This window comes from Simochromis diagramma, unplaced genomic scaffold, assembly GCF_900408965.1.
Source record: "Simochromis diagramma unplaced genomic scaffold, fSimDia1.1 OVJJ01000816.1, whole genome shotgun sequence".
NCBI lineage: Eukaryota > Metazoa > Chordata > Actinopteri > Cichliformes > Cichlidae > Simochromis > Simochromis diagramma.
This window is the reverse complement of record NW_024386908.1, coordinates 5,184,609-5,203,718: the sequence shown is the minus strand read 5'-3', so window position 1 is coordinate 5,203,718 and position 19,110 is coordinate 5,184,609. Positions and strand designations below refer to the sequence as shown.

General features: G+C 39.1%; 1 protein-coding gene across 2 annotated transcripts; it reads left to right on the top strand.

Annotated features, from left to right (window-relative positions):
• The first annotated feature begins 892 nt into the window (after positions 1–892).
• Positions 893–19,089, top strand: tnnt2e (troponin T2e, cardiac). Of its 2 annotated transcripts, XM_040035115.1 has the most exons (18): positions 893–1,601; positions 4,630–4,689; positions 4,782–4,789; positions 4,878–4,901; positions 7,013–7,036; positions 7,215–7,238; positions 7,806–7,829; positions 8,057–8,071; positions 8,509–8,532; positions 8,767–8,797; positions 8,909–8,969; positions 10,509–10,625; positions 10,743–10,820; positions 11,744–11,857; positions 11,990–12,102; positions 12,270–12,360; positions 15,110–15,147; positions 18,901–19,089. In XM_040035115.1, exons 2-18 carry the CDS (start codon positions 4,646–4,648, stop codon positions 18,938–18,940), a joined length of 870 nt encoding a protein of 289 aa, XP_039891049.1. In that variant the 5' UTR covers positions 893–1,601; positions 4,630–4,645; the 3' UTR covers positions 18,941–19,089. The 2 variants fall into 2 exon arrangements, with proteins under 2 accessions (XP_039891049.1, XP_039891050.1); XM_040035116.1 differs by lacking the exon at positions 7,013–7,036 and having other exon boundaries at positions 898–1,601.
• The last annotated feature ends 21 nt before the right edge of the window (positions 19,090–19,110 follow it).

The following is a 19,110-nucleotide window of genomic DNA, read 5'->3' as shown; positions in this document are numbered from 1 at the left end:
TTGTTGAGTTTCCTTTCACACCTTCACTTAATACACTCACCAGATGCTTCTCTATAGTAGTACCAGGCTGGACTGCCGTTTGCCTTCACAACTGCCTTTGTTTCTTGTATTCTGAATCTCTTGTTCCACCACATCCTAAAGGTGCTCCACTGGGTTGAGAACTGAACACAGTGGAGGACATTTGAGTACAGTGAACTCATTATTATGTTCAAGAAACCAGTTTGAGATGATGTGAGCTTTGTGACATGGTGCAATGTCCTGCTGGAAGCAGCCATCAGAGAATTGGTACTAAATTGGTCATAAAGGCACAGATATGGTCAGCAACAATATCTGGTGTTATAACCATATATAATATAATTTCTTCCTCCCCACTCTTGCCAAGTACTTCCTCACAGGAGGTAATCTGATTGTTGGGGTTTTATCTCTATTATTTTAGGGTCTTTACAATATAAACAGCCTCAACTGTTGTGATTTGGCACTACATAAATAAAATGTAATTGAATTAAATTGGTACGAAACAGCCCAAGAAAATACCCTCACACCATGACACCACCACCACTGGATGGACCCATGCTTTGCTAGTACTTGCTACAAAAGGATTGATCTGGTACAGGGGTGGGCAACTCCAGGCCTCGAGGGCCGGTGTCCTGCAGGTTTCAGATATCACCCTGGGTCAATACACCTGAATCAGATGATTAGTTCATTGCCAGGTCTCTAGAGAACTGCAAGACATGTTGAGGAGGTAATTTAGCCATTTGAATCAGCTGTGTTGGATCAAGGACACATCTAAAACCTGCAGGACACCGGCCCTCGAGGCCTGGAGTTGCCCACCCCTAATCTAGTACCTTGCTAGTACTAGGTTGGACCCTGTTTGCTTTCAGAATGAAAGGGTATTAATAAAAGGTCCATGGATTTGTGTTATTTATGCCAAATTCCCAGCAGCTGGGGGACGTCTGGTCATTCTCCTCTCATCTCCTGTATCTGCTCAAGGCATTTTCTACAGCAGAACTGCCACTCACTGGATAAGGCCTCCACCAAAGTGGAAACACACCTCCACCTGGCTATGCCTAGAAATTCAGTCCTTAAAATTAATATATAATAGGCAATCTTGGAAAAAGTTGAATATAATGAGTTTGACGATGGTCAAAATCGCAAAAACATGTTTCTGTATGAAATTATTTGGCTGAGGTGTAACTGAAGGTACAAGTTTGAAGGCCATTGTACTTCCACTCCAGCAGAGCACAGCTTTGTGGTGTCATTTCTCCAAAGGAACAAAAACCATGACGTTCTGACAGCCCTCTTTAAAATGACTCTAAAGTGAAAAGTATTTCCAATTTCTCCCATCATGTGTAGCGGATTACGGTGAGCACTCAAAGGCAGCATGTCTGTCCAGGTATAACTCATCTGTCTGCCTCCAACAATAGAACTGACCATCCTGACCAGTCATAGAAAAGATATGTGGTCACATGACAAACAGGGCTGTATTAAGTGTGCGCTGTGGGTTGGGAGGCGGATGATTGAACTTGTCTTTGTCTGGCAGCTGAAGAATAAGACCAGTACTTGTGGCTAATCCCATTTTTTCTTCAAGGAATATATAGGAGGTAAGAGTTGAGCATGGCCATCATCTCAGGGTGCACGATGTCAAAAAGGCCAATAATTGCAATTAAAGCGCTCCTGAGTTAGATACGTAAAACCCATCAGCATGATCAAACGATTACCTGTTACTCATACCTAGTGAGATGTAATGGATCAAACTGGCTTGGCCATTTTTATGATGACTTCTTCTTCTTTTTCTGTATTCTGATCCAAACTGTGTATATCACGCTGTGGAAGGTGCTAAGCTCGCGCCTGAGACTTTGGAGTTGGTTGCATGCTTTTGGCTTTAACTTAATGCTGCCTAATGCTGAAACCAGCACCCGCAACATTCTTGCCGCTGTCAGACTCTCTGTTGTTCCACAGTTTCAGCCAGACGGGGACTGACCGCATTCATTAAAGCAAATACACATTTAATACCCGGCCATGACAGCTCTCATACATTGTGAATTCTTTCTGGGTTTCCAGTTAGTGTTATTCTTCAACCAGATGGCCTTCTTTCATTTCAGCTTTCTCTACCTTTCTTGGTCTCGCTCACTTTTTCTTCCTTTGCATTGGCCCTTTGACGTCAGCTGCTGAGTTTAGTGCCACAAGTAACCACACTGGGGCCTCCACAGGCGCCGCGATGTGTGAATTTGAGCACATATGTAGCAGAATTTAAACAAGCATACATTTGGGGCAGTAACCATATACAGAAGGTGTAAATATGGCGTGCAGAGACTGAATGTGCAGCTGGTCAGGACGGCAGCCAGGCAGTGGGAGCGAGGGTGGAACTGGGGATGTGGAGCTAATTTTATTTCATCATCCATTCAACGTGTGCATGAGAACAAATATCTGTTACCAAATATGACTTTAAAAAGCAAGAGAGTCTACCCAGAGGTATTGTGAAAATGTTTCCCCAAACAATCAGCTGACCAAACTGCAATGGCAAAAATAGCCTGAGTCACAGCTCATTGATTTACTGTGAGTATGCGCGAGGTGAGCCAAGCCCATTGTCTGGAGGAGCTGTTCAGCACCTGTTCAAAAGCTTGCTCTGTTATTCTTATAAATAGACCCTCGCCCTCGGTCCTTCTATTCTGACCCACTGACATTGGCGTTTACGGTTCGGTGATTTATAAGCATGTGGAAAAAAAACACGGCCCCAGGAGGTGCTCTGCGCAACCATATTTCCGACATGTAACTGTTACATATAAAGAACCTTATTGAATCCCTTCCTCTGAGCAGCATGACCTTGACTCTGACATTTTGATGGTGTTGTTACAGAAGCTGGATCGACCGCGTTCCTATGTGAATTTTACTCTATGTATGATTTCATTTTCTTAATGTTAGGTAGCTTTCTCTGATTTCAAAGGGATACACCAATGATTACTTTCATGAAGGACCTCCACGAGAAACAGATAAAGACATCAGAAATACATTTGTTTGTGCTCTTTATCAAAATAAAGGTTGTGTTTTTACAGAGGGAGGTATTTACAAAACTATATCCTATTCCTGTGAAAGAAACGATGAAAAATTAAAAGAGAGGAGCTTGAGATGTCTTGACCTATGATCTGATTATCTATAACGTTGTGAATAAGAACGTTTTCAGGGGCTGGATATAGTTCTGTGAAAAAGTATGTTCATCCTTACTGCTTCCATGAAAATGCCATAATACATTAAATACTTCAAAACTTTGGTGTAACACAATAAAAGAGGCAATTTAATGATCAGTTTTTAAACAATTCAAATATGAATTTAGATTTTAAACCATGTATAATTTCCAGGTATAAAATGTAAAAACAATGCAGAAGTGCCTTAGACTTGCATTTATTCTAATGGCCATTGAGGGGGAACTTTTGTGGTTCCAAATAGAAGTCAGTTAATTCACTGTTTTCTTAGTGAATTAATGGGCTTCATCACTAGAATCAGATCCACCCCTCTACCTTACCCAGCTTTTGGCTTTTGTTTCCATTCTGAATACATTTTTTTAATATGACAGATGTGCCAAGATGGCTACATCTGAAATCTCAAGCGTCAGCCTTCAAAACAGTCGTCCACTCGTGCGTTAGGTGAACACACACTTCTTTCAAACCCCACGCTACAATTTTGTAACACAATCTTTTTGTTACAAGTCTAGCTTAACCCTCATGACATCCTCGTGGCTGTATCAAGGTTGCCCTCTAAGACTTTAGAAATCGAAATTCGGAACAGCAGCCACTCAGCCTGAGTAGTACAGATCATGACAAGAAAATTGATTTCTAAGTAAACAAAAAGAGGGTAATGGCCGCTTAATAAACCGAGCTTGTACTGAAATCAAATACAACTGCTTTTAAAAGAAATATATTAAGTTAAGCATTGCCATCACGCTAAATAGCACCTGTTATGATGGAGATTTCTTGCACTACTTCAAAGCCTTTTAAGTACCTGGGAAACTGTTTATGAGTGTACGTATCAAAGCCAATGCAATATGTGTGGCTGCAGATACATCAGTGCATCCCCGAAGAACTCATGCAAGCCTGATATTTTCAGCGCTTTTCAGACTCTAGTCGGCTGACTGCAGCCTTGATCAGCGCCAAAAGGAAATGGCTGAGGATTAGGCCTGGAGCTGTTTAAAGCCCTGGGCCTCTGCCTGCAGTGCCCATGGTGGAATCGTTTCGGATTCTACAACTGCTCCAATCTCACAGCATGTAGCCAAGTTGTTTTTTTTAATTTAAATATTTTTTTGTGGATTTTTGGTTTAGTTGTTTGCACAAATGATAAAAGTACCGAAAGGAGAAGAAAAGAAGAAAGATGTGATCCATCTGTTCGAGGGGGGAAAAAATCTCGAGGGCTTGCGAAAACATTACAGGCAATGAGATGTCAAGGAAACAAACAATCAGAGCAATCACAGCACGAAAATTTGTGAAATGTACAAATAAATGTGAACGCCCTAATGACCCGGATGGATACGTGTGGGTATGATTTCGTGTTGTTTCAACAGCTGCTTCTTTTCTTATGTAAAAACGTATCAAATTAAATTTGTGTGGCGACTTTTTGATGTTTTGCTCTCCGATGCAGGTAACTGTGATCCAAGATGTGTGATCAAGAGCTAGAAGTAGAAGTTATCGAGGAGATTCTGTGAGTACCTTCACTAAGCCCTCGAAACACAGCTATAAATACACAAAATCAGCTGATTTTAAAGTTTACGTCTTTGCTTCCTGCATTTTCAGGGAGGAAGGTAAGTAAAGGTTTTGTGAGAATTTGCTCTTTATATACCAAAATGTCATTCCTCGCTTCTATACGCTGACCTGATTATGTCTGCTCAGAGGCAGAGACGCAGCAAGAGGAAGGTAAAGGCTTCTTGAGTGGCTTTGCGTGTGCTTCATCTTGTTTCTGGTGTGTCTGTTGCCATTACAGTGTCTGCTGTCAGGGATAAAAAGCCATAGCAAGCTGGCTGTGTGTGTTTTCTTTTTGAATGTTAACAACCTCTCTGTCAACACTGATGTGTCAGCTCATGTTTAGCCGTCAGTTTATATTGGAAATGTCTCCGTGACATTTTCAGGACTGTACAGTTCATCTCAGTATGTATACAATGTACTGTGGGTTTTAGTCTTCTGACAGGTTTACTAACCAGGTTGCCGATTTGACTCTTTCTAATCAGTTTGACTTTTAGAGAAAAAGTTTACATTAAATATGCTACTTTCACTCCACCGTGCCTGTAGCGACATGGGCCTTTGTTAAAATACACCAGGCTTACTCTTTTTAAATGATGGTATGTCATGCAATAGCTTCACATTTAATTATATTAATTTCTCAGTAGCTGCAGCAGCATTTTTAAATTACCTATCCCCAAAACAGCTATTTTCCAGATAAGATGGATTCCCATATATTTATTGTATTCGTACAGTAATTTTACCCCTACCTCCATGCTTAAGCGTCTCTTGTCACGTGACATATTTCCAGGCAATAATGTTAATGTGAGTGAAGGTTTTCTTCCAGTAAGCCTCTCTAAATCATGGTTATGTTATTGAAAGGGTGTGTTTTATGCCAAACCACAGTCTGTTTCTAAACATAACCAAGTACTTTGTCTCCTAAACCCAGCTCAGCTGTGAAAGAAAATTAAAAAGAAGAAAAAAAGGCAAACTTCTCTCTACCTTTGATATGCCCTTCTTCAGACCCCTTTACTCTTAGTTATGAGTTGCATAACATCTGTTTTTTTGGAAAGGACTCATTTTAAGAACTGCACTCACCAGTCATTTGAAGAGGTACACCTACTCATCTGCTCATTAATGTAAATATCTAAGCAGCCAATCATGTGTCAGCAACTTATTGCGGCATGCAGAGATGGTCAAAATGACCTGTTTGACGCAGTTCAAACTGAGAATCTTTAAACATGGCATGGTCGTTGATTCTGAGTATTTCAGAAACTGCTGATCTGCTGAAAGTTTCTCACAAAGCTATCTCCATGGCCCCAAAAAGGGAAAATATCCATTGAGCAGCAGTTCTCTGGGACAAAAATCCCTTTCTGATGTCAGAGGAGAATGGTCAGATCACAGTAACTCAAATAATCATCGTTACAACCAAGGTATGCAGAAGAGCATCTCTAAATTGCACAGCAGCAGGCTATAAATCGTAAGGGTTTACAAAACTGGAAAACAGAAGACTGTAAAAACTTATTCTGATGAGTCTCTGTGTCTGCTGTGATATTAGATAGGGTTGGAATTTAGCAATAATAACATGACAATCCACCCTTATTCTGAGGAAAGTCCCCATCACCTTGCTGAATCTATGCCACAGAGGCTTAAGAGAATTGGGAAAGCAAAAAAGGTCCAACCCAGTAGTAGTGGAACTAATAAAGTGTGGAGTGTAGTATAGTACAGTTTACAATTTGGTTGCATTGGCTAGCTTGATGAGTTTGGGAGCATCTGCTAGCTCAGGTTAGCACAAATATGCACATGTCAGACTGGCTAGCCAAACCACAATATTTTCTCAAACTTAACCAAGTAAACTTGGTTTCTTTACCCTAACAAAACCTCTCCCATTAACCACAATTACAGGAAACAGAAAAGCTAGCCTGGCTCTATCAAAAGGTACCTGAGCTGTGACAGTACATGCCCAACAGAAATTGCTGCTACCCTACTTATCAAACTTTTCATGTCGGAGAACTTTTACACTGAAGCATTCAGAGGCTACTTTTGCAAAGGAAAGGAGCGTTGATAAGCGTGTGGTAACAGTCATATATAAAACATGTGCTCAGGCTTTGCTTTGATATCTGGCCTGTTGCAAACCGCTCTCAGGGTTCAGTTTTTGGCTTTGCTCAAAATGAATGTCAAACACCAGCACTGCTTCTCAGTGCATCCCCAAGAGACAACATCACAGTGCTCAGAGTGTGACCAAAACCCAGCCGCAAGCTGTCTGCAAGAATCTCATTGATCCACTAATCCATATTTTGTTCACTCAGTCATGGAGACGCTGAAAGAAAAAGGTTTGTATGACTTTTTTTTGTCTGTAAACAAAGCATGTTTCTTTACTTACACACTTGTGGGATATTATTGTGGTTGTTTCTGTTGTATCATGCTCTTTTTTGTGTGTTGTTGTTGTATTCACCCAAGAGCAACAGAAGTTTACTTCAATAAGTTTACTTCACTGTTCTTGCTTTGCAGAAGAAGCTGTTCCTGAAGTCGAAGGTAATTCTTCTTTGTACATTTTTTTTTCTCCTCCATTGTGAAGAAATGTTTTTCCTCGATTGTAACAATATTTATGGAGAAAAATTATGATTAATTTCATAAACTTGCACCATTCTAAACATCAGATGAGATCACTGAAATATAAAAAAAAAAAAAGATTTTTAACATCGTCTCTCCCGTTTCCACATCAAATTGAAACGATACTTCATTCACTTCATCATTACCTCCTTAACTAAATCATTATAAACGTTCCTATGTTTAGTACTCGCTAATTATATGTTTGGCTCCCCAGGAGTTGCCTGCTGAGTTTGGCAGATTTATTTGCCAGGATCTTTGAAAAAGGAAAAAAAAATAGAGACACCTACTCAGACAAAAGCGACTTTGTGCAATGCAAGAAGAGCTCTGGGTGTTGAAATTCAATTTTCATTTCAGATCACACGTTTGACATTCATTTAGTCGTGTTTATCCCACGGCAAACGTGTCTTGATTGTTTTAAGAAGGAAAATGCATTGCATCGATTAAAGAGTGACAGCATCTAATCATATTTTCATTACTCTCACCCCTCAGAACCCCCGGTTTCAACAGCTGAAGGTAATGACCTCTTTTTCCCTTTTAGCTTTATAGGAAATTACGGCCTTCTTGCGAGGGTTTCATCACCAACTGTTCTTGTTATTTTCCTTAACTTTAGCGTTCTATTATTTAATAAACATAACAAATGTGTTCAGCGCCTTGTCCGTCTACGAGCAGTCTTAACTGATAAGTTGTTTTCCATTTCCTGCAATCCTCATCTACTGTCTCCTCGCCTTGCCCTCGCCAAGAGCCTGCAGAAGATGGTAATGTATACGGGTGCATATACAAGACTATATCAGTTGTTTTTGTGCGCATCTTTGTCAGGTAATAAAATCCAATTGTTTTGATTTTCTCCCGTACCGAGGCATTCATTTGCAGCGTAAATATCTCAATATCGTCCAATTTTATTTTGGCCCTCATGGTTGATACACATTTATCAAAGAGATGCCTCCACTGTTTCAAGGTAAACTAAGGCTCATGGCTTGCAACCCCAAGAGTACTTAGAGCAACTCTAGTTTGACACGTTATACAGAAACGATTTAGACTCCATTTCCGACACTGACATGCAAGAAAGATTTTCATATCAATAGACACAGGGTAAATATCAGAGCTGAGTGAAATGGAGTTTGGAAATAATAAAAGGAAATTCATTTGCATTCCACCTGCTGATGCACTAACATTTTCCTTTGTCCTTTTGCAGCCGAGTCTCCAGCTGTGGATGAAGGTACTCTTACATGCTGATAAGGCCTTGTGAAAATAACTTGATCACTGCTCTAGTTTACCAAAAATGTCTGGTGTCTTCAACCCGCCTTTGATAACCAAACAAAAGGAAATAAAAACTCCACAGATGCTCTCCATCACTGCTAAAATAATGGAAAAATCCAATAAAATAAAGATTTTTAGGACACTGGATACACACACATACACCCATAATATATTATTATTTTCCCTGTTGCAGATATGACAGATGAATCCAAACCTAAACCAAAGTAGGGCTGGGTTTTGTTTTTTTTGTTATTTGAATTTTAATCAGTTTATCCAACTTGCAATAAGGTTGTTCAAAGTTCCTCTCATTGTAACACGGAGATGTTATATTTCAGGCTGTTTGCACCACCGCTGACTGTGCCAAAGATACCTGAGGGAGAAAAAGTCGACTTTGATGTGAGTGACTGAAGCCAATTTAAAGAAACAGTGTGGCATTGTTCAACATGGCTTGCCTTGGAGTTAGATGGGGAGAGCAGCGCTATTTCTAAATATTTTTGGCAACATAGAAAATTAATTTCTAATTAAAAAATGAGTAGGTGGAATCACACTTAAAAAGACATAATCAAAGGCTTATCTGACTTTTGCATGTATCTACAAGTGGGTGTGAAGCACAGCTCTTGATAAAGCTTTGGTTATAAGTACTGGTCCTCTTCAGTTAAAAAGATACACTCAGCAGCCACTTTATTAGGTGACCTTACCAGTACCATGTTGGACCCGCTTTTACCTTCAAAACTGCCTTTAATCTTGGTGGCATAGATTCAACAAGATGCTGGAATCCTTCCTCTGAGATTTTGGTCCATATCGACATGACAGCATCACACAGATGCTGCAGAGTTCTCGGCTACTCGCCAATCATATCAATCTCCTGTTCTGCCACATCCCAGAGGTGCTCTAATGGATTGAGATCTGGTGACTGTGAAGACTATTTGAATACAGTGAACTCATTGTCATGTTCAAGAAAGTAGTTTAGGATGACTAAACTAGCAAATGAACTTTGTGACATAGTGCAGTTATCAGAAGATGGCTACACTGTGGTTATAGAGGGTTGGACACAGTCAGCAACAACACTCAGTTAGGCTGTGGTGTTTAAATGATGCTCAGTTGCTATTAAGATGCCTAAAGTGTGCCCCCACACTGTGGGAGCCTGAACCGCTGATGCACAACAAGACAAAATGGATCCATATTGGTATGTTGCCTATGCAACAATTTCAGACTCGACCATTTGAGCATCACAGCAGAAATCAAGACTCATCAGACCAGGCAACCTTTTTCCAATCTTCTATTCTTCAACTTCTGTGAATGATAGCCTGGTTCCTGTTCTTAACTGACGCCAGGTGTGGTCTTCTGCTGCTGTATTGCTGTCATTTCCTTCAAGGTTAAATTTGTTGTGTGTTCACAGATGCTTTTTTTGCATACCTTTATTGTAACAAGGGATTATTTGAGTTCATGAAGGAAGGATCGTGTCCATTGTCCTCTGACCTCTGGCATTTTCACCCAAAGAATCGCTGCTCACTGGATGTTTTCTATTTTCCGAGCATTTTCTCTAAACCTTAGAGATGTTTGTGTGGGAATATCTCAGCAGATTTCCAAAATACTATAACAACCATGCCACATCCAAAGTCACTTTAAACACCTTACTTGACACTAACTTTGAATTTCTCGATCATGCCTATATGCCTGAAACCACTGAGTTGCTGCCATGTGCTAAGTTATTGGGTGATTAGAGATTTGTATTAACATGCAGTAATAAAGTGATAAAGTTAGTGTATATAATCATCAAGTTTCATGTGTGCTGCATGTTTGAGGACTGTACTAGTGGGTGTCTGCCTGTTTTCCTTGCCAAAATGTAGATCTTAGCGTGAAGCCAGTACTGGAGATGATATGCATACGAGTCGTGCTCAGTAGAGAACTAAAAACATCTATACGTGACTGCAGGATATCCACAGGAAGCGTCAGGAGAAGGATCTGACTGAGCTGCAATCTCTGATCGAGGCCCACTTCATTCAGAGAAAGAAGGACGAGGAGGAGCTCATCGCTCTCGTTAACAGGATTGTAAGTATTCCAGGAAAGCGTGCCAGATCGCTACAGTGATGCACCACCCAGCAAACAATTACACTCTGTTTATGTGTGCGTGTGTGTGTGTGTTTGCGTGTGGGCATGGATGATTAGGAGAAGCGTCGTGCTGAGAGAGCTGAGCAACAGAGGATCAGAACCGAGCATGAGAAGGAGAGGCAGAATCGGCTTGCTGTGAGTTTCTAGATGCAGTTGCCTCTGCCTTTTTTCAGAATGTGATAATGTTTGCAATAAACGAAGAGTGTCCTGCCCCCAGGAGCTGACACGCTGTGGTTTTACTCACGCTCCTGAACAGAATTAGAGTACAGTCTGCAAAAGCCTAATTAACAACAAAAAAAAAGAACCATCCTGGATCTGTTTGTCCTCTGTTTTCATGTAATGTTACGCACTGGCTTTTTAATGGCTAGTGAAAATTTACGTTTGAATCAGATTCCATAAACTGGGATAAACACAAAGTCTTTGCACTCGGATATTTGCTTTCCATTTTACAATTTCTTTTTTTACTTTAAACCTGCCCTCAACATTTTTAATAATAACAATGGGTCAAATGATGATATTTGACTCACTGATTCTTTATAAAGCCTCATTTTCAGCCACAGGAGAAAGCCGTTGTTAGCAAGTGTAGAGCCAAATATTTCTCTTAAGAGGAGCCAGAATTGTACAGAAGTATTAGACTAGTGTTAAACTTGCTATGGTCACAAACACATCTCCAAGTGAATGCTTGGAATTTAAGTAGGAAAATTAATTTTAGTGCTCTAACTTATCTTAAAACATGAGACTATGTCAGTGATGGATTCACAGCTTGTTTCTGCTGCCCCCAAGTGGCAGTAAAAATATTATTTATGTATTTTGCACATAGACGTTAATCTTATGTGCAAAATAACCTTGATTGCACAATAGAATAGCCTTGCTCGCATAAAAACAATATTCTGAACTTTTTGAGAATGAACGACAATGGACGCTACATTCTTTTTTATGACATCAGAGGATGTCAGAACGTTTGGAGGATGCTATCTTCAGTCCTGTTTTAGTGGCTGGAAAGACAAGTGGACAGATGGTTTCATTTTCTCTTTTCTGTTCTTTAATCCGTGTCACAGGAAGAAAAGGAGAGGAAGGAACAGGAAGAGGCCCGCAGGAAGCAGGACGACGACGCCAAGAAGAAGAAGGCTCTCACAAACATGACTCAGCAGTACTCTGGCTTCCAGCAGAGGGTGAGTAATCACACGCGCGCACACATTTGCATTCAAAGCAATAGGAAATATGATCAGCTTCACAGTTTGCCTGTTTATTATGTAAATGCGGTCTCTTCCTTATTTTACACGTTCATTAAATCTCACATCCAGCAAGACGGAAAGCGGGGAGCGAAGAAGCAGACGGAGAGAGAGAAGAAAAGAAAGATCCTGGCGGAGAGGAAGAAACCTCTCAACGTCGAGCGTCTCAACGAGGACAAACTGAAGTAAGGACACTACTGTTCACAGTTCTGCTCAAACACCTAAATCCACATTTCAAGTCTGCTGCAGGTGATTTGGCGGTGCATAAACTCTCATCTACCTCCCATTACAGTTTGAGCCTTTTGGCCTTTAGGTTTTCACTTTTTATATTCCTCCTGGTTTTGATTAAAAGGGAGAAGGCCAATGAGCTCTATCAGTGGCTGTGGATGCTGGAGGCTGAGAAGTTTGACTTCACCAAGACACTGATGAGACAGAAATATGATGTAAGTATTTCGCCTCGGGATATTACGTGCCGTGCAATGACATAGTACATCTACAAGCTTTTATTTGCACCTGTTAAAATATCAGCTAACAGTAATCAAACTTAAATGTAAAGTCATTCTATTTAAATGATCAGCTGGCTCCAGATCTGCATCACTGAGCAGCAGAATTTGTGAGTAACTGTTAAAGACGAGTCTGAGCCTTCTGGTTTTTTGGTCTGTGTGTCAAAGGGTCAAAAACTGAGTCTCAAAGGGCTGAACCAGAGCTGACTGACCGCTGAGTGAGTAAGTTATAAACAGGAGGTGAAAACAGTGGTGTGTGCTGGTGAAGCTAGCGTGTGGCCGTTTAATCCTGGACCTTAAGAGACAGTACAGAGTTGAGACGGTACTTGAGGTCTGACTTACAAGAAGGCAGAGACATGAGACAAAGGAAAAAGGGTTTTTTTTAATTATTTCCTTTGTTTCTAAGATTCTAATTCCCTTAGCAGAACAAAAATCTAATATTACAAGGTTCACATTAACTCTTTAACCTAAAAAAACAACATCTGATGACCTCTCCTGTACCCTTAATGGCAAGATTTGGCAACTCAGTATATATTTATAAAGACGTGCTTTGACAATCATTAAAATAGGTTCCGGGTTTTTCCAATAATAGCCCTACTAAGCTGTACAGGGAGAAAGTCATTCGGTTCCAGAAGGAGGCCTGAATTATGACAGTAGTAGGCGTCCAAGGGGAAAAGAGTTCGTGGTTCCCTGATATGGCGATTTCCGTGTTTTTATTTGTGGGCTTTGTATGATTTACAATTCAAAATAATTCTTATTTACATGATACCGGGTCTTTTTGCACACCATCACATTTAACTCACTGTCAAATAAAAGCTGTTTTATGTTCTCTCTTTCTTTAAGGCCGCCTTCTGACTAATTTGCTGGTGGAAAAAAATAGGCTAGTCAACTAGTCTAAAAGACAGAAAATCTAAAGAAAACATTTTAAAGCACACATATTAAATGTACAAATATCAAAATTGGCCAAACAAATATTTTGTGTACATTTTAGGAGCTACATGAAACCATTAATTGCCTCATTATTGATCTCATTCAGTTTAATTCTATTTAATTTATATTCATAACAGCAGTTGCCTGAAGGTGCTTTGCATTGTAGGGTAAAACCTTACAATATCAGAAAGAAAACCCAAACAGTCAGACAACCCTCTATGAACAACTACTTGGTAACTGTGGGAAGGAAAAACACGGTTTTAACAGGAAGAAAACCCCAGCACATAGGGTTTCAAATGTTGCTAAATTGCATAGCACTTCGCACCACGTATGATGATGCAAATACACACAGTGTCAGATTAGTTTGTACAGCTGAGCTAATGTTAGAAGTGCTAGCAACAGTAGCCTTGGTTACTTTCATGCTAGTGTCCAGTAAGAAAGGGAGGTGAAGCTATCTGTCAGGGATGCCAGTGGTGTCCTAACCCTCCCTCTACCCCTACAGTGACCCTGAGAGGCCAAACGGACTGCAACTTAAGAAAACACCAGCAATAAGAAAAACGCTGCAAAAGCACACAAAACACAACGGAAATAGGAAAAACCAAAACAGAAATAGGAAAAACAACAACGGAAACAAGAAAAACGAAAACAGAAATAGGAAAAAACACAAGGGAAGTGTTTCTGGGGAGACAATAACCCGACGGACCAGTTGCAGGAACCCAAAACGTGGTAGGCGTGTTTTATCATGATTGATATAATACTGATGATGGATTTTTAGGCTAATGGTAGGCTAACACACTTACCTCTCATTTTTTCTTTCCTCATAAAACCGATAGATCCTCCACTTCATTTAAGTGTCTCCCAGTGCAATTCTTAGCATATTTTGGTTCCTGCAACTGGTCCGTCGGGTTATTGTCTCCCCAGAAACACTTCCCTTGCGCTTTTGGAAATCTGTTTTTTCCTATTTCTGTTTTCTTTTTTCCTATTTCCGTTGTCGTTTTTCCTATTTCCGTTGTGTTTTGTGTGCTTTTGCAGCGAGATGGACGTATTAGGCATATCGGCTTTCAGTGACATCAGAGAGAGCCAAGTTTAGGAAACAATGTCTGAAATATAGCGTTTAAAGTAGTTTGAAGCCTTACAAGGTTTACTTGTGCATACATGGACCTCATTATTTAAAACTTTGGAAATGAATGTCCAACATTATATAATTGACAGAAAATAACAAAGGTATAGTATGTTCACTTTAAATTTGTAAGACAGAATGTGAATGTCAGATTTGTTTTTGCATTATGTTGGGACTTTTTCATTAGCATTTTTAGCAATGTTGTGTATTTAAAGCAGATGGCAACTGTGGTTTTTCCAAATCTTTTACTTGGAACTGTCAACTGAGTATCAGCCATTGATGCTGTATTTGAGGTTTTATTACATAGGGGAGAGGCAAGTAGCTTCATATTCAGTGTGGTGCAATAAAGTATTTCTAAAATCTTTGTTTACTTTTGTGTGTCTGGAAGCACTATTTGATTTACACATTCACCAAGTTACACATGAGCAGTAATCCGAATATTAGCTTTCAGTCTGTTTAAAATATGTCTTAAATATAGACTGTTCACAGAAAAGGTTGCCATGCGGACATAAAATTATGTAGGAGATTATGCTGTTAGCTAGTTACTCCATAGGACCAGAAGATCCTCTTTTTCTGGCTCAGCTGGCGTCTGTTGTTTTTCCTGGACTCAGCATGTCCTCCATGTTTCTTCCGCTACAGATCACTCTGCTCCAGGTTCGTGTTCAGAACAACCAGAGGTAAGTAACATCTACGAACCACCCTTCAGGTGTGGCTCATATTTGCACTAAGGGCATCATTAGAATTTCTTTAAAAATGTTGTTGTGTATCAAGGTGATTTTGCTTTTCCTTTCGATTAAACACTCCTGGAGAAATCTAATCCAGGGATGGGTAATTGATTTAATTCTCCCTTTTTTTCTTTTTTTATAAAATAAAGACATGACATTAACACTGAGCACATCTGTGTTCAGTTTATTGGTGAAGCCAACAACACAACTCAGTTGCTCATTTGGCCCACTGGGAAAATTGGATTTCTATTATTCAGAAAGAATTTGGTCGTTTATACATTTTTTTCTCGGGCTTTGTTACTTATCTCTTACACTCAAAACCTCCAAAATTCACATAATGCTGTATAATATTAATTGGGAGCGTGATGTCTTAGCTGGGCTACAAATTATCACAGGTACGTGAAAACGTAGCCAAACTTCTTTTTGTTTGAAACAGACATGAAAAGGGTCACCTCATTAATAGAAATTCTTGTAGTTCTTGTGTATTGCAACCTTTTTTAGGCTTGTATGCAGTTTCCTTTATTTATTTTTATCATCTTTTCTGGTTTATATTCTCTTAAATGCTGTTACAACACTTTTTCATCTTTCCCTTTCATCTTTTACATTTTTCAGTTTTTGATTTTAAGTATGTCAAAAATTAGGACAGACAGTGTGAGTTGTGTGTCGAAGCAGCCTGTATTTTTATGACTGTATCAGATCTTATGGGCAAGGGTGCAAAACAGACAGCGGCTGCACATCAAAGGTGAGGACACAGTCATCGTTTGCCAATTGTGTTCAGCATAAAATTGTGTCCTTTGTCCCTGTCTAATAGAATGATGCTTTGGCATTTGCCCTTTCCTTTCATCTATCACAGCTCTTTCTTGCTGTCCCTCTTATTTTCATATAGCACATGGGGCCCCACTTAGTATAAACACTAAGGAAACATAACCCAAAACCAATCTATATGCAGACAAGGATATGTACTGTCATTCAAGTACCAGACACTGAGGTACCAACATGGCACGAGATATTTTAAATGTCATTTCCACTCTTTTTATTTGGTTAAAATGAAACCGCAGCTTGTTTTGATTATATTGATTATATTGTAATTTATATGACATATATTTATTTTCAACTATTTATCCAAATTGTCAAAGTTGTGGTCATACCTTAAGACAAATATTTTAACCCTACTTGAAAGTTTCTATACTTTAATGTTTATGCTTGTGTACGATCATGTGAAAAAAGCTTTTACAGTCCTGTGAAAAACTGTGCACATCCCATAATTCATTTGCTTGTAGAAACACTTTTGGTAGCAGCAACTTGAAGTCCTTTTTCTGTTTGGCTTTATCAGACTCTCACATCGTTCTGGAGAAACTTTTGCCCACCCACAGTGTGCTTCAGTTCATGGAGGTTTGCAGGCATTCATTTATGCATAGCTCTCTCAAGGTCCTGCCACAGCATTTCACTCAGGTTGAGGTCTGGACTTGGCGTGGGCTATTGCGACATGATTCTTTTATTTTTCAGCCATTCTGTGGTAGATTTGCTGCTGTGTTTGGGATCACTGTCCTGTTCTGTTACTCAGTTTGGGCCAAACTTTAGCTTGCCTCACACAATGGCCTCACATCTGACAGCTGGTATGAGGTGTTTGTGCTATTTTTCTGCTTTTTCGTTTTCTGTGCTGTGCATTATGGGCAAAACTCTTCACTGTTTGTCCAAAGGACATTTTTCCACAGGTTTTGTGGTTTGTTCCGATGCACCTTTGCAAATCTAAGCTGTGCTGTTATGCTCTTTTTTAAAGAGAAGCAGCTTTCTCCTGGAAACCTGTCTAAATTCAAATGCAAATGTTATTTGTCACATACACAGTGATACACAGTACGATATGCAGTGAAATGCTTAGACAACTGCTCGTGACCTAAACTAAAAGACTATGGATAGGAAATAAATATGAAAATTAAAATAAAGGGCAAATTTAACTAGGAAAGTATAAAATAAAATATAAAAATTAAAGTTAAAAATAAAATAACTGTAACAAAATACACAATATAGAAAATATATAAAGAATATATGAAGAAATATAGAACAATAAGAGCAGCTGTGCAAGTAATAAATGGTATTGAAGTAATAAATGGTTATGAATAATGAATAAATAAGTCATGCTACTTGCCTTCTAAAAACTGTAAACACAGTAAAGGTAGTAAGGGCGTAAAGTCCTGTGAAACAGGGGCGGATTAACTGTGGTGGCATGTGCATAAGGTGCCCACCCCACTAAAAAATAAATAGCAAAAAGTTTGTGAAACATAAAAAGTTAGACTTGTATTTCTAACTGATCCACCTCTTGTTGTGTAGCTTTCTGGATTTTATACTTACAATTGGGCTACATGGTTATTTATTATAAAGGCTATACACTACATAAAATTAAAATTCACATTTCTTTATGTTACTGAAATATGTAAATATTTTGGGCTAAAGATAATAAGAAAGTTACAATGTTTATATGAAATGTGTAACATATGTAAATGTGTTGCATTTGATGTAATTTAACCTTGTCTCCCAGCCACTGTGCCTCGGCACATAGGTGTGCCGTGGAAGATTATCTGGTATTATTCGGTATCTGGCAGTACAACTACCTGCTGTAATTAAATGAGTTGCCAACTGCCAGTAAAACAGAAGAAAACAAAGAAGAAAATCCATAATAGTCATGCTGTGAGACGACGCAGCGCGTAATAGCAATAGATAAATATTTGAAAAGAAAAAAAGTAGTCAATCTGGCCTGGGTCCTGGAGAAAATTCCCACCCAGAAAAAGGCCCTAGGATGAGTAGTGGTCAGAAGAAAGCAAAAAAAGGTATACAAACCAAACCAATTCCGCTATGCCTGGTGCGCGGGGAAAAATTATCAATATGCTTTTTGTGACATTTTTGTTCGGTGGTGTGCTGTGTGATTTGTCTGATGCAAAATATGTGAAATACATGGCTGCAAAAGGTTGGAAAACACCGTTTTAACCATATATAGTACATATTACAGAATGTAACGCCTGAATGTGTAAAGAAATGGCTTTGATTTTGCCACCCCGTTTGATTTCCATGCCACCCTAACCAAATTTCTCTAGATCCGCCCCTGCTCTGAAAACGTTTTCACTGGACTATGTTTCCAGCTAGTTTGCATTGTCAGCTAACAATTCCACTTTATCCATACGTTAATGTCGCTACATGTACTTTAAATGTGTTTTTTACATCATTAGCTAAAAGGTTAAAATAGCTATTAGCTAGCTTTTTAGCTAGCTTTTTGCTTCTTGAAAATAATGTTTCCATGTATGCCAGCAAACTACAGAATTACTCCCTGGGTACTATTAAAAGACATTATGAAATAATCATAACTGCAAGCAGGTGAAGGAAGATAAGCATTAAATAGTTAAACATTGTTTATTTTCTCCAAATCCGGCTTATCGTTATCAAGTCTTTTTTTATTTATTTATTTTTTTTATCTAGTGTCTATTCACACCTCTGTTAAATACTGCTTATTTTTTTAATTTAAGATCAGTAAATTGGTTTATATTTATTCATGATTACAACTTCAGTAGCTTATTTGTTTTAATTTTAATGCTTTCCATAGCAGGAAAAATGCCGTACGGAGGTTCAAATAGGTGTAAACTATGCAGTTTAACTTAAAAATATTCATCTATGCACACATGCTGAACAGTTGAATATTTTTGTCTGACTTCACAGCGCCAAAGGGAGAGGAAAGGCCAAGGGCAGAGTGAGATAGATGGAAACGTCGACATATATTCTCAGAGGAGCCATCTCACCACGAGTGCCCGTGTTGGAATTTGTTCTCAATCTGCACTTCAGTAATCTCAGTTTTGTGCCTTTTAGCCCTTAGCCTTTACAAACAATAAACAGACTTGTGCTTTTATGCCCGTTTGTGTGTTTTCATGT

What these genes read in the sequence shown, in the direction of transcription:
- tnnt2e (XM_040035115.1), top strand. Translation starts at nt 4,646, where the DNA reads ATGTGTGATCAAGAGCTAGAAGTAGAAGTTATCGAGGAGATTCT. An exon ending in GAATCCAAACCTAAACCAAA is followed by an intron (nt 8,798 to 8,908) that starts GTAGGGCTGGGT and finishes GTTATATTTCAG; the next exon opens with GCTGTTTGCACCACCGCTGA. An exon ending in GAGAAAAAGTCGACTTTGAT is followed by an intron (nt 8,970 to 10,508) that starts GTGAGTGACTGA and finishes ACGTGACTGCAG; the next exon opens with GATATCCACAGGAAGCGTCA.